Genomic DNA, 12,876 nt, shown 5'->3' with positions numbered 1-12,876 from the left:
TCACACAAATGTTAAACCTAACTTTGTTATTTTTTTTAAATACACTACCTAACAGAATACTCCATTCTATGCATGCAATGCATGCAAGCATAGGACCTGTCTTTGTAATACTCATTTGTATTTTATAGTTATCTGTTTACAATAATGTCTTATCACTGATTTCATCATTGCTTAGTTAATCTTAAGTTAATTTTAAGCCAGCCCATAATGCTATGCATATAAGTGGCTTTGGCATGCTGCTCTTACCTGTATTTTTTGTACCTCTGTTTGTATGCTAAATTTCTAAATAAATAAATAAATAAAATAAATAAATAAATAAATAAATAAAATTATTTTATTTAACCTAATGTCACTTTTCACCATTACTACCTTTAGAAAATGTGTACTATGGGCTACACAATTTATATCCTAATATACAGTACCGCCTCTCCTCACTAAACGACAGTTTCGTTCCTAAAACCACGTCGTTAAATGAATTCGTCACTAAGTGAGGAGCATACTATAATGGTAGCGAGTTTGTGTCAACTATCTTTGATATTGTTTTAATGTCACCTTTGTACCAATTATAATAATTATGGTATAATTTTAAATGTTTATACAGTAGTGTACTGTATATTGAAATAAACAGAATACAGGAAATCAGCTCTAATATATATTATGAATATTGGTCAGAGCCCGTTGTAAGTCCCAAGGCATCGGTAAACGAATGCGTAGCTAAGTGAGGAGAGGCTGTACTACATTTACATAAATCACTAACCGCACAAAGAATCAGACACATTTTTGTGAACATATACAGTACTGTAATAATAATTTCCACAAAATTCTACATGAAATTTCCATGTGTACTGATGGCAATCACTATTCCACAATATCTGACATTTTAGTATTTTGTTCTCAACTGATCTCTCAGCACAAGAACCTCTCTTCCTCTCATATCTTCTCACATACAGGTACTGTATGATCCTTATGAATTTAGCTTTTCTCCATGAATATATATGTAAATTTAATAATTCCCATAAAATTATTGTGAATGCATCACAAAAGCCTCTTATCTCCTCACTTTTCTTAATTTATTTATTTTCCCGGAGCTTACATTACAAGTCAAAGTTGTCATAATTCAACCCCTATACACTATCCTCTGACTTGTCTACTCTTCTGTACTTCTTAACTTTCCCAATATTTTTTACTTTGAATACTTCAGTTCACATGAATGCGACTCATGCTTCAGTGGTTCAAGAAAAGTTGGTAACTTACTAAATGTCCAGCAGACACATTCTGGATATCTTCTCCAGTAAATTTATTAGCGCTATAGAGTGCAAGTTTTGACCAGTCAGTCCAATACAATCTATCTTCAAACACAGTGATAGAGTAAGGCAGACGAAGTACTTTTGGTGAGAATAAAATAACCTGAAAGATAAGAAATAATTGAATTATTGTAGGGTTTAGTCTCAGGTATGAATGTCTTGATTAAAGAATTTTAATACTGCTGAATAACGCTGGTAATGTATCACAACAAGTCAATTATAAAATATTCAGTGAATATTATGATAATGTTAATCAAATACAATTGAAGAATAACTTTCATCTAAGCAAATAAATACTTACTTCAATTTGTGATCCATCAAGGTTGGATTTACTGATGGTATTAAGTTTACCATCACACCAGTACAGGCATTTATTAGAATGGTCAATAGTAATACCATTTGGCCAGTAGACATGAGGAGCAGTGACAATGGCAGTACGGTCACCTCCATCCAATCTTGCACGTTCAACTTTAGGTGCACTGCCCCAGTCAGTCCAGAATATATACCTAAATAGAAATATTAATGCCATAAATGAAATTACTCTCATGTACATAATACAAAGCATAAATCTGGTACACGTACATTTTTTTTTTTTAACAAGTCAGCCGTCTCCCACCGAGGCAGGGTGACCCAAAAAGAAAGAAAAAATCCCCAAAAAGAAAATACTTTCATCATTCAACACTCACCTCACTCATACATAATCACTGTTTTTGCAGAGGTGCCCAGAACACAACAGTTTAGAAGCATATACGTATAAAGATATACTACAACATATCCCTCCAAACTGCCAATATCCCAAACCCCTCCTTTTAAAGTGCAGGCATTGTACTTCCCATTTCCAGTACTCAAGTCCGGCTATATAAAAATAATTGGTTTCCCTGAATCCCTTCGCTAAATATTACCCTGGTCACACTTGAACAGCTCGTCGGGTCCCAAATACCATTCGTCTCCATTCACTCCTATCTAACACGCTCGCGCATGCTTGCCGGAAGTCCAAGCCCCTCACCCACAAAACCTCCTTTACCCCCTCCCTCCAACCTTTTCGAGGATGACCCCTACCCTGACTTCCTTCCACTACAGATTTATATGCCCATGTCATTCTACTTTGATCCATTCTCTCTAAATGACCAAACCACCTCAACAACCCCTCTTCAGCCCTCTGACTAATACTTTTATTAAGTCCACACCTTCTCCTAATTTCCACACTCCGAATTTTCTGCATATTATTTACACCACACATTGCCCTAAGACAGGACATCTCCACTGCCTCCAACCATCTCCTTGCTGCAGCATTTACAACCCAAGCTTCACATCCATATAAGAGTGTTGGCACCACTATACTTTCATACATTCCCTTCTTTGCCTCCATAGATAATGTTTTTTGTCTTCACATATACCTCAATGCACCACTCACCTTTTTTCCTTCATCAATTCTATGGTTAACCTCATCCTTCATAATTCCATCCGCTGACACGTCAACTCCCAAATATCTGAAAACATTCACTTCTTCCATACCCCTCCTCTCCAATTTGATATCAAATTTTTCTTTATCTAAATCATTTGATACCCTCATCACCTTACTCTTTTCTATGTTCACTTTCAACTTTCTACTTTTACACACTCTCCCAAACTCGTCTACTAACCTTTGCAACTTTTCTTTAGAATCTCCCATAAGCATAGTATCATCAGCAAAAAGTAAGTCAATTCCCATTTTGTATTTGATTCCCCATAATTTAATCCCACCCCTCTCCCCAACACCCTAGCATTTACTTCTTTTACAAATTATAATAATAATGTAGATTAAATTGACAGATGACTAATAAATACTGTTTATGAGCCATAAGTAACACTTTCCATGAATATGAATACTGTAAAATTGCATAAAAATGATTTAAGTACAAATCTGTATAGGCATATACAAATACAATACCAAATTACCAACCCGTCAAGTGGACTGACGACGATAGCTCGAGGCTGCCCAAGCTCCTCCTTCACAATTGCCTTGGACCACTTAGCATCCCATGATATCATCTGGATCCTAAAGTTAGTGGTGTCAGTGTAGTAGATATGGTTGTGGATCCAGTCAACTGCTAGACCATCAGCAGACACTTTCTCCCCATCCACAAGCACCTCTCGCACTTCAGGGTTGGTCATGTTAGTTCTGCACAAATTGGAATATGTTCACTATAATAATTTAAAAAATACATAACTAAAATATATTCTACAATAAAATCATGTATATACCAGACAGTATCTTCAACCTATGTTGTGTAGTAGAGTATTAACATACTGTATACGATTCACTATTACTACGCATTATTTTATACAAACCTTATGATTTTGTTTTCCTTATTATCTGACCAAATAATTTGATTACTTATGTATAAGTAGTCAAGAGCTGTAGCTCCTCGAGCTTCTCTCACTACGGATGTCATGTCACTGTCTCTGAGCCGCAGGCTACGAATATCATACCTATAATGTTTAGGAAAAATTAATTATAAATCAGCAGCAATATTTATAGATTTCAGAATACAAAGAAAACAGATTAAAAAAATAGGGTTGCACCTATAACACCATCAATATATGTATACAGTATTTTTTTTTAATAAACTGGCTGTATCCCACTGAGGGTGGGTGACATAAAACAAAAAAGAAATAGAAAAATGAAGGTTGTTCTTTTAAATTCAGTAATTTATACAGGAAAATGGGTTACTATCCCCTTACTACCAGCATTTTAGTCGCCTCTTATGACACGCATGGCTTACGGAAGAAGAATTCTTTTCCACTTCCCCATGGAGATAAGAAATAAAGAACAAGAACTATTAAGAAAATAGAGGAAAACTCAGATGGGTGTATAAATATATATGTGTGTAGATGCATGTGTAGTGTGACCTAAGTGTAAGTAGAAGTAGCAAGATATATCTGTTATCCCATATTTATGAGGCACAAGAAAGACACCAGCAATCCTACCATCATACAAAACAATTACGTGTACAGGTTTCCATTTCACACCCACTTGGCAGGACTTCAGTTTTTTCCCTGGGTAATTCTGTGTACCAACCTACTACCTCTATATACAGTACATATTTACATAAACAATATTCCTGCCTCTCCCTCAGAGTGTAGGCAATGTGCTACCACTGCCAGTACTAAGTCTGGCTAACCAGTTTCATTGAATCCCTTCATAAATGTTATCTTGCTCATACTCCAACAGTCCATCAAAAAACTCTCCTTTCCACTTTGTCTGCTCTAACATGCTCACAGAAGCCTGCTGAATGCACAAGCACCTAGTGCTCCAAAACCTCCTTTACCCCATCCTTCCAACCCTTCCTACTATTGCTGTTTTTCTTGTATAAATTTAGATTAAGTAGAAGGAAAAAATTTGAAGTGGTGGACAAACGAGATTTCTGGATCTGTAATGTTTCAGTGAAATATTAACAAAAGTGAAGAGAAAGATTGCAAGTTTCAAATATTTGGATACCTTGAAGTGGTTTATGTAAGGATGGCAGTGTCAAGGGCATTCTGCTGACAGGATGCTGGTAAAACTGGATATGTGCTCTTAGCATGTCTTTGAGGATGGAAATTATTTTTTTTTTTTTCAACAAGTCGGCCGTCTCCCACCGAGGCAGGGTGGCCCAAAAAGAAAATACTTTCATCATCATTCAACATTTTCACTACACAACATATCCTTCCCAACTGCCAATATCCTGAACCCCTCCTTTAGAGTGCAGGCATTGTACTTCCCATTTCCAGGACTCAAGTCCGGCTATATAAAAATAACCAGTTTCCCTGAATCCCTTCACTAAATATTATAATGCTCACACTCCAACAGTTCGTCAGGTCCCAAATACCATTCATCTCCATTCACTCCTATCGAACACGCTCATGCACGCCTGCTGGAAATTATTATTATTATTATTATTATTTAGATAAGGCTAAAGAGGTCTTTGTGGCATTTATGGATTTGGAAAAGGCGTATGACAGGGTGGATAGGGGGGCAATGTGGCAGATGTTGCAAGTGTATGGTGTAGGAGGTAGGTTACTGAAAGCAGTGAAGAGTTTTTACGAGGATAGTGAAGCTCAAGTTAGAGTATGTAGGAAAGAGGGAAATTTTTTCCCAGTAAAAGTAGGCCTTAGACAAGGATGTGTGATGTCACCGTGGTTGTTTAATATATTTATAGATGGGGTTGTAAGAGAAGTAAATGCGAGGGTCTTGGCAAGAGGCGTGGAGTTAAAAGATAAAGAATCACACACAAAGTGGGAGTTGTCACAGCTGCTCTTTGCTGATGACACTGTGCTCTTGGGAGATTCTGAAGAGAAGTTGCAGAGATTGGTGGATGAATTTGGTAGGGTGTGCAAAAGAAGAAAATTAAAGGTGAATACAGGAAAGAGTAAGGTTATGAGGATAACAAAAAGATTAGGTGATGAAAGATTGAATATCAGATTGGAGGGAGAGAGTATGGAGGAGGTGAACGTATTCAGATATTTGGGAGTGGACGTGTCAGCAGATGGGTCTATGAAAGATGAGGTGAATCATAGAATTGATGAGGGAAAAAGAGTGAGTGGTGCACTTAGGAGTCTGTGGAGACAAAGAACTTTGTCCTTGGAGGCAAAGAGGGGAATGTATGAGAGTATAGTTTTACCAACGCTCTTATATGGGTGTGAAGCGTGGGTGATGAATGTTGCAGCGAGGAGAAGGCTGGAGGCAGTGGAGATGTCATGTCTGAGGGCAATGTGTGGTGTGAATATAATGCAGAGAATTCGTAGTTTGGAAGTTAGGAGGAGGTGCGGGATTACCAAAACTGTTGTCCAGAGGGCTGAGGAAGGGTTGTTGAGGTGGTTCGGACATGTAGAGAGAATGGAGCGAAACAGAATGACTTCAAGAGTGTATCAGTCTGTAGTGGAAGGAAGGCGGGGTAGGGGTCGGCCTAGGAAGGGTTGGAGGGAGGGGGTAAAGGAGGTTTTGTGTGCGAGGGGCTTGGACTTCCAGCAGGCATGCGTGAGCGTGTTTGATAGGAGTGAATGGAGACAAATGGTTTTTAATACTTGACGTGCTGTTGGAGTGTGAGCAAAGTAACATTTATGAAGGGATTCAGGGAAACCGGCAGGCCGGACTTGAGTCCTGGAGATGGGAAGTACAGTGCCTGCACTCTGAAGGAGGGGTGTTAATGTTGCAGTTTAAAAACTGTAGTGTAAAGCACCCTTCTGGCAAGACAGTGATGGAGTGAATGATGGTGAAAGTTTTTCTTTTTCGGGCCACCCTGCCTTGGTGGGAATCGGCCGGTGTGATAATAAAATAAAATAAAAAATTATTATTATTATTATTACTACATTCATGGGTGAATGGTAAATCCATAGGAGTCAAACAGCACCTGAGGGAATAGGTAGTATTCAAGTTTGATCCAAGGAAAGGAAGGACAAGTTCAATTCCTTAGATCAAGACCCTCTCACCAGCATCAAGGAGCCTCCTTGAGGGGCTTGAGGATGGAAAGATTAGACCCAAAAATAGTGACAAATATTACAATATTCAACATGGAAGATTAGCCCATAAAAAGCTGGCCAGATCTGGTTAATGCACTTTTGAAAGTGTTACAAAAGTAATCACAAGTAGTGAAAATTTTTTGTACCTCAACTACCAACTTACCTCAGTGAATAATGTGCAAGCAGCAGTTTACATGGACTTATTGTCAATTAATACTGAAAGGCTGCTCCGATTTACCTTATTTCTTCTAAGTAATGATAGCACTGTATGACCCTTGTGAGTTTAGTGCTTGGTTTTGATTATATTAATAATTCTAAGCAATGAAGTAATAGTGAGACCTATTAATTATCATGGCATTATACTGCATTTATTACCTGTGGGAGAACAGGAGGTAAGGCTCACCAGAAGATGCCTTACAACGTGTATAATTGCCTGGGTCCCTTTCGTAACCAGGAAGGCAGGAGCAGTGGTACCCACCAATAGTGTTAATGCACTGTTGTGAGCAGATGCCAGGAATCTCCAAGCACTCATCGATATCTGCATAACAGAGCTGTCTCAATGATGTGTATCTTTAGAGGTAATATTTATGTACTTCTAACTTTTTACTGAGAATGCATAAAGTACAGTAGACTCAGACCACATGTTCACATAGCACTATCAATAAAATACTAATGAAATTTTATTTACCATTCCCATGTTTCTTGGGAAAAACCTGCCACTGAATGCCATAGCATGACAAATTCGGGGAGAAATAACCATCAGCGCACACTGCATGCCAATTCACACTAGAATACACTGGGATACAGTATTTTTCTCTTTCCCCTGTGTTGAAGTTAACCTACAGAGAAATTTATTGTATTTTGGTGGGAGGCCTATTGTGACCCTATGTTTGAAGGTCTTAAGAACATAGCCCTACTTTCATGTATGTCCTTCAGTTCATTTAACAATGCTGGTATATATAATTCACTGTACAACACAATGGCAAGAGAATCAACAAGGTAAAATATAGACTAAATGATGTATTTCAACTACTATTTTAGTGATCATGAAATATTCAGCCTATGAGACTAAAACAGAAAATATGGCTTATGAGAATGAAACAGAAAATGTGGCCTATGAGAGTGAAACATAACATATCCTATGAGAATGGAACAGAAAAATGGTTAATTTTATTTTTTTTTATGTAAGCATCAACACACTAAAGTAAATCTAATAAAAAAAGAAAATATACCACAAAACTAAATCTTGCATCTACATGAAAAGAAACTCAGTATAAATTATCTGAACCTACTTGTTAAAAACAATTATGTTCTAGAGAAGATAATGTATATTGTAAGGCAAGGAAAGCAAAACACAAGAGATACTTGATCACAAAAAAAAAAAAAAAAAATGGAAAGACTTTTAGCTTAAGACAGTATTTTTGAGAAAAATATTATATATTATGAAGAATAGATATAAATAAAATATATAAAGAGCTCTGCAACAAGAAAATAAAATGTAAATAGTTCATTCCCCTCCAAAATTAAAAAGATTTAATGGGCTGAAACAGCATGAAAAATAAAAGGCCTTTTAAGTACAGGTCAGCCATCACTAATCCGGCAGTCAGTATACCGCTTCCATCACTAATCCGGCAGTCAGTATACCGCTTCCATCACTAATCCGGCAGTCAGTATACCGCTTTCATCACTAATCCGGCAGTCAGTATACCGCTTCCATCAGTAATCCGGCAGTCAGTATACCGCTTCCATCACTAATCCGGCAGTCAGTATACCGCTTCCATCACTAATCCGGCAGTCAGTATACCGCTTCCATCAGTAATCCGGCAGTCAGTATACCGCTTCCATCAGTAATCCGGCAGTCAGTATACCGCTTCCATCAGTAATCCGGCAGTCAGTATACCGCTTCCATCAGTAATCCGGCAGTCAGTATACCGCTTCCATCAGTAATCCGGCACTAATTTCAGCTAAAATAATTTCAAATTTGCGGGGTTGCCACACCAACCTGCCACTATTGTTTGGTAGTGCTACTTGCTGCATAAGTCATTCCAATTTCTTTTTCTCCATTTATTGATATAGCCTGCTCACTTTTAGCCCTATCCATGGTTCCGACAAATGAAAGAAATGTTTCTGTGTAAAGCACATACAGTGCACATTGTCCATAAAAGATAAGGTGGCTTGAAGTCACTGTCAGTCACCAAGAGCCTAGCTCACTGTGACCAGTAAATTAGGCCTACATATGAGAGAATAGGTCTGTGTGGTAAGTGTGCACTATACATAAAGACTGCAGTATGCAGTGCATAATGAAAAAAACTGACTGTTTTTGGTGTAAAAGAGCGACTGTGGTGTATTTTCATGTTTTTTATGGGTGTAATCTTGTTGTTTTGGTCTCATTTGATAAAATGGAAGATACAATACAGAAACAGATATGATTTTGATTGGTTTCATGACAGAAAGTACTTTGAAATTCAGCTCAGAAGAAATGTTAGATTTTTTTCTGGTCAAGAGTAAATAAATGACGTCACCGTCCAATACGTGTCCAACTAACCAGTCTAATATGCAGTCATGAATGGGCTGACATTTATACAATTATTACAATAATGCAGTAGTCTGCATAACAGTAAATTTTCTGATTTTTTGTATGAATAAAAATTCAAAATGGAAAGCAAGCGTAATATAAGAGGGGCCTGGAGACGTGACTAATGAACAGAGAAAATGTTATTTTAGTGCCAGGAATATCTGCACTGTTTATTCTGGATGCTATTTTGAAATTGGCATCTCTTAAAATTTGTGTGAAACTGGCCAAATTACCAATTTCTGACCATTTTATTAAATAGCTGAAATAGGTAAATGGGCTGCTTCTTGTACTCAATCGACAGAATACAAGTAATACTAGTGAAACAGCTATGAATTTGGTAGACTGGAACAGTGAAATGGGCCAAAACTAGGGTGTAAAATGGGCAAAATTGCCGATGAGTAATTATTGCCGTTGGGTTAAGTGTATTCTAACCTAACCACTCTGTAGTCCAGCAAAATCACTAATCTGGAACCCTACAGATCCCGATGATGCCAAATTAGTGATGATCAACCTGTATTAGAGTGCCACACCAAGAGACATGCTTGTCAGAGTCAAACATGCTGGAAGTGAACTGTATACCAAGTAAGGAGACATGATAAAAAATGAAAAAGAAATAAGCAAGAACTACCAGTCAGAAAAAACAATACCTCTGAAAATAAATTATGTATTATTAATTTATATGACCAGACTAGATATCACCGTGGATTTTAAAACAATATGCAGATGAGCTAAACTGGCAAGCACATGAAAACTGGAATATAAAAAGTATATAGGACTTTCTAACTGACAAGGGTCACTGTAAAGGCTTGAAACTTACAAAAAATAATGCAATTGAAAAATATTATATGAAATATGTACCTTCACATGTGTACTTTCCAACAAGACGGTAACCTTTGCGGCACTGGCAATAGTAGCCCTCTTTAGTATCCACACATAGTTGCGTACAGCCTCCATTGTTGCGTTCACATTCCTTTGGTCCACACACTGCCTCAGATTCATCCTAAAAGCAATGAATAAAGAATAATAAAGATTACAAAGTTTAACATTACATACAATTCATTTTTCTAAATCTCATCAGCATTGTACATAATTTCAAAAGAATATACTGTAAAATTATATACAGGTGGGACCTGCTTTACAGCACTTCAGTTTAAGGTATTATATACTGTACAGGAGTGCCTTGCTTATACAGCAGGTTACATTCCAGGCTACCACTGTAAAGTGAAACAATATTCTTCCTTTTTTTTTTTTTCATTTTCTTATGCGTAACGTGTTTACACTATCACATATTAAGAAAGCAGTAGAGCTAGGCCTAAAAAAAGCATACAGAACACACATAACTTACCTTAAAATATTTTCAGCCTTAGCTTATAGTGAATTCTGAATATATTTACTATAGGAAGTCTGAATAAATGAAGAATGGGTATAATTGAAAACCACTGCATTAACACAAAGCTGTAAAGCAGGCCCCTCCTGTACAGCAAAAGGAGACCTTTACTAGGTATTCTAGCAAGTACAATGTAGTGTATGAAACCTCATGTAGGTGAAACATTGTACGTACTAATAAATGTCTCCTCTTGTTGTGTCAAAGCACCCTACCTGCCAATCACCGCAGTCATTCCGATGATTGCACAAACTTTCACGAGGGATGCACTTGTTTTTCGTGCACAAGAAATGAGTAGTCAAGTTACATGTGATGTTAGTTGACTCAGGCGCAGGTGATGGTGGTTCTGCAATGGATTAATTAAAACTGCAGGCACAGCTACCCATAAAACAGAAATAATATTCAGTCAAAATTTTAACATCCTGCACCAGTTTTAAAACCAAACATTCTGAACATATTTACTATAATTAAATTCTAATAATAATTATGATCCAATCATTACACCAAAGTACTTACGACAATCTATTTCATCAGACCCATCCCTACAATCAATTCTGCCATTACAGCGTAGAACTCCAAGAACACACTGCTTATTTTCACACGTAAAGTCACTAGAACGGCACTGTGGGCAGACTGACTGTACTTCATCTTCACCATTTGGACAATCTTCACTGCCATCACATACTTGTGTGTTCAAAATACAGTATGCGCCACACTGAAATTCATAATCACGGCAGGTCGGTCTGGGGGTGGTTTTATCACGTGCAGCAGTTGTTCTGTTAATGCAAGCCTGCAAGTATGGTACAGTACTTATTTACTCTACAGTAACTTTAAGAATATCTATTGCACTGTCTTAGTGAATGGCTGAAACACCTGCCCAGTAAATCTGAGAGCTACATTCCTTTTGCATATACGTACTATTACTGTAGTATGACAGATACTAAGTATGCACAGTGAATTCTTGATAAACTAAAAGAAAAAATCATAAGTAGTTTTAATATTTCCTTCTTAAAGGGCTCCTTGATGCCAGGTAAAGGCACCTTATCCAAGAAATTGAAGCTACCTTTCCCTTCCTAGGATTAACCCTGATTACCTACCATTCAACAGGTCTTATGGTTCCCTACAGGTTTAGTGTTTCTCCAGTATTATAATAATTATAATTAAATCTCAATTACATTTAATGTTTTTATTTCTGCACAGTACTATATATTACTTCATAATTTTGTCAAACTCACCTTTTCATCTGATCCATCAAGGCAATCTTCCTCTCCATCACAGACCCATCGAGAAGGAATATTTATTCCGGAGTCACATTTGAACATATGAGCAGGAAGTGTAGTAGTTTGTCCAGATGTACAGTTCCTCTGCACACAAAGAATTAACTTAACTATGAAAACCTTTACAGAAGTTCATAAGACCTATTTGCTATTACGTATACTGGTTGAAAACTTATTCCTTTTTCACAGTAAAGTTTTATAATACAATAGTTATATCTAAGAAACTTATCGTTAGTTTGTTATTACAGTAAACTGAGCATCAAAGGTATTTTAACAGACAATAGTGGCCTGTAGCTATATCTTACCTCATCAGAGCCATCTGCACAGTCTTCCTGGCCATTACACTTCCAACTTCCAGTAATACACTGCTTGTTGCTCAAGCACTGGAATTCCCCAACAAAGCAGGTATCTTTATAAAAGGAAAAAATGTTTTTATTTTGAATATTTTTTCTTAAATTACATACCAGTACTATTATTTTTTTTTTTTTATTATCACACTGGCCGATTCCCACCAAGGCAGGGTGGCCCAAAAAAGAAAAACTTTCACCATCATTCACTCCATCACTGTCTTGCCAGAAGGGTGCTTTACACTACAGTTTTTAAACTGCAACATTAACACCCCTCCTTCAGAGTGCAGGCACTGTACTTCCCATCTCTAGGACTCAAGTCCGGCCTGCCGGTTTCCCTGAACCCCTTAATAAATGTTACTTTGCTCACACTCCAACAGCACGTCAAGTATTAAAAACCATTTGTCTCCATTCACTCCTATCAAACACACTCACGCGTGCCTGCTGGAAGTCCAAGCCCCTCGCACACAAAACCTCCTTTACCCCCTCCCTCCAACCTTTCCTAGGC

The 12,876-nt window shown here is 37.3% G+C and overlaps 1 protein-coding gene across 1 annotated transcript in view; it reads right to left on the bottom strand.

Moving 5' to 3' along the window:
- Positions 1 to 12,876, bottom strand: part of LOC128700392 (low-density lipoprotein receptor) — a 45,032-nt gene that overhangs the window by 18,120 nt on the left and 14,036 nt on the right. Inside the window, exons 4-13 of the mRNA XM_053793585.2 lie at positions 12,327 to 12,430; positions 11,980 to 12,108; positions 11,261 to 11,534; positions 10,960 to 11,090; positions 10,219 to 10,360; positions 7,161 to 7,323; positions 3,636 to 3,776; positions 3,247 to 3,465; positions 1,606 to 1,810; positions 1,255 to 1,407 (exon numbers count right to left, since the gene is read on the bottom strand). Coding sequence (XP_053649560.1) covers positions 1,255 to 1,407; positions 1,606 to 1,810; positions 3,247 to 3,465; positions 3,636 to 3,776; positions 7,161 to 7,323; positions 10,219 to 10,360; positions 10,960 to 11,090; positions 11,261 to 11,534; positions 11,980 to 12,108; positions 12,327 to 12,430 — 1,661 coding nt within the window. The remainder of the gene's footprint in view (positions 1 to 1,254; positions 1,408 to 1,605; positions 1,811 to 3,246; positions 3,466 to 3,635; positions 3,777 to 7,160; positions 7,324 to 10,218; positions 10,361 to 10,959; positions 11,091 to 11,260; positions 11,535 to 11,979; positions 12,109 to 12,326; positions 12,431 to 12,876) is intronic.

The sequence above is a fragment of the Cherax quadricarinatus genome, chromosome 71, assembly GCF_038502225.1.
Source record: "Cherax quadricarinatus isolate ZL_2023a chromosome 71, ASM3850222v1, whole genome shotgun sequence".
NCBI lineage: Eukaryota > Metazoa > Arthropoda > Malacostraca > Decapoda > Parastacidae > Cherax > Cherax quadricarinatus.
Note: the sequence above shows the minus strand (reverse complement) of the source record. Positions and strands in the feature narration are given on the sequence as shown.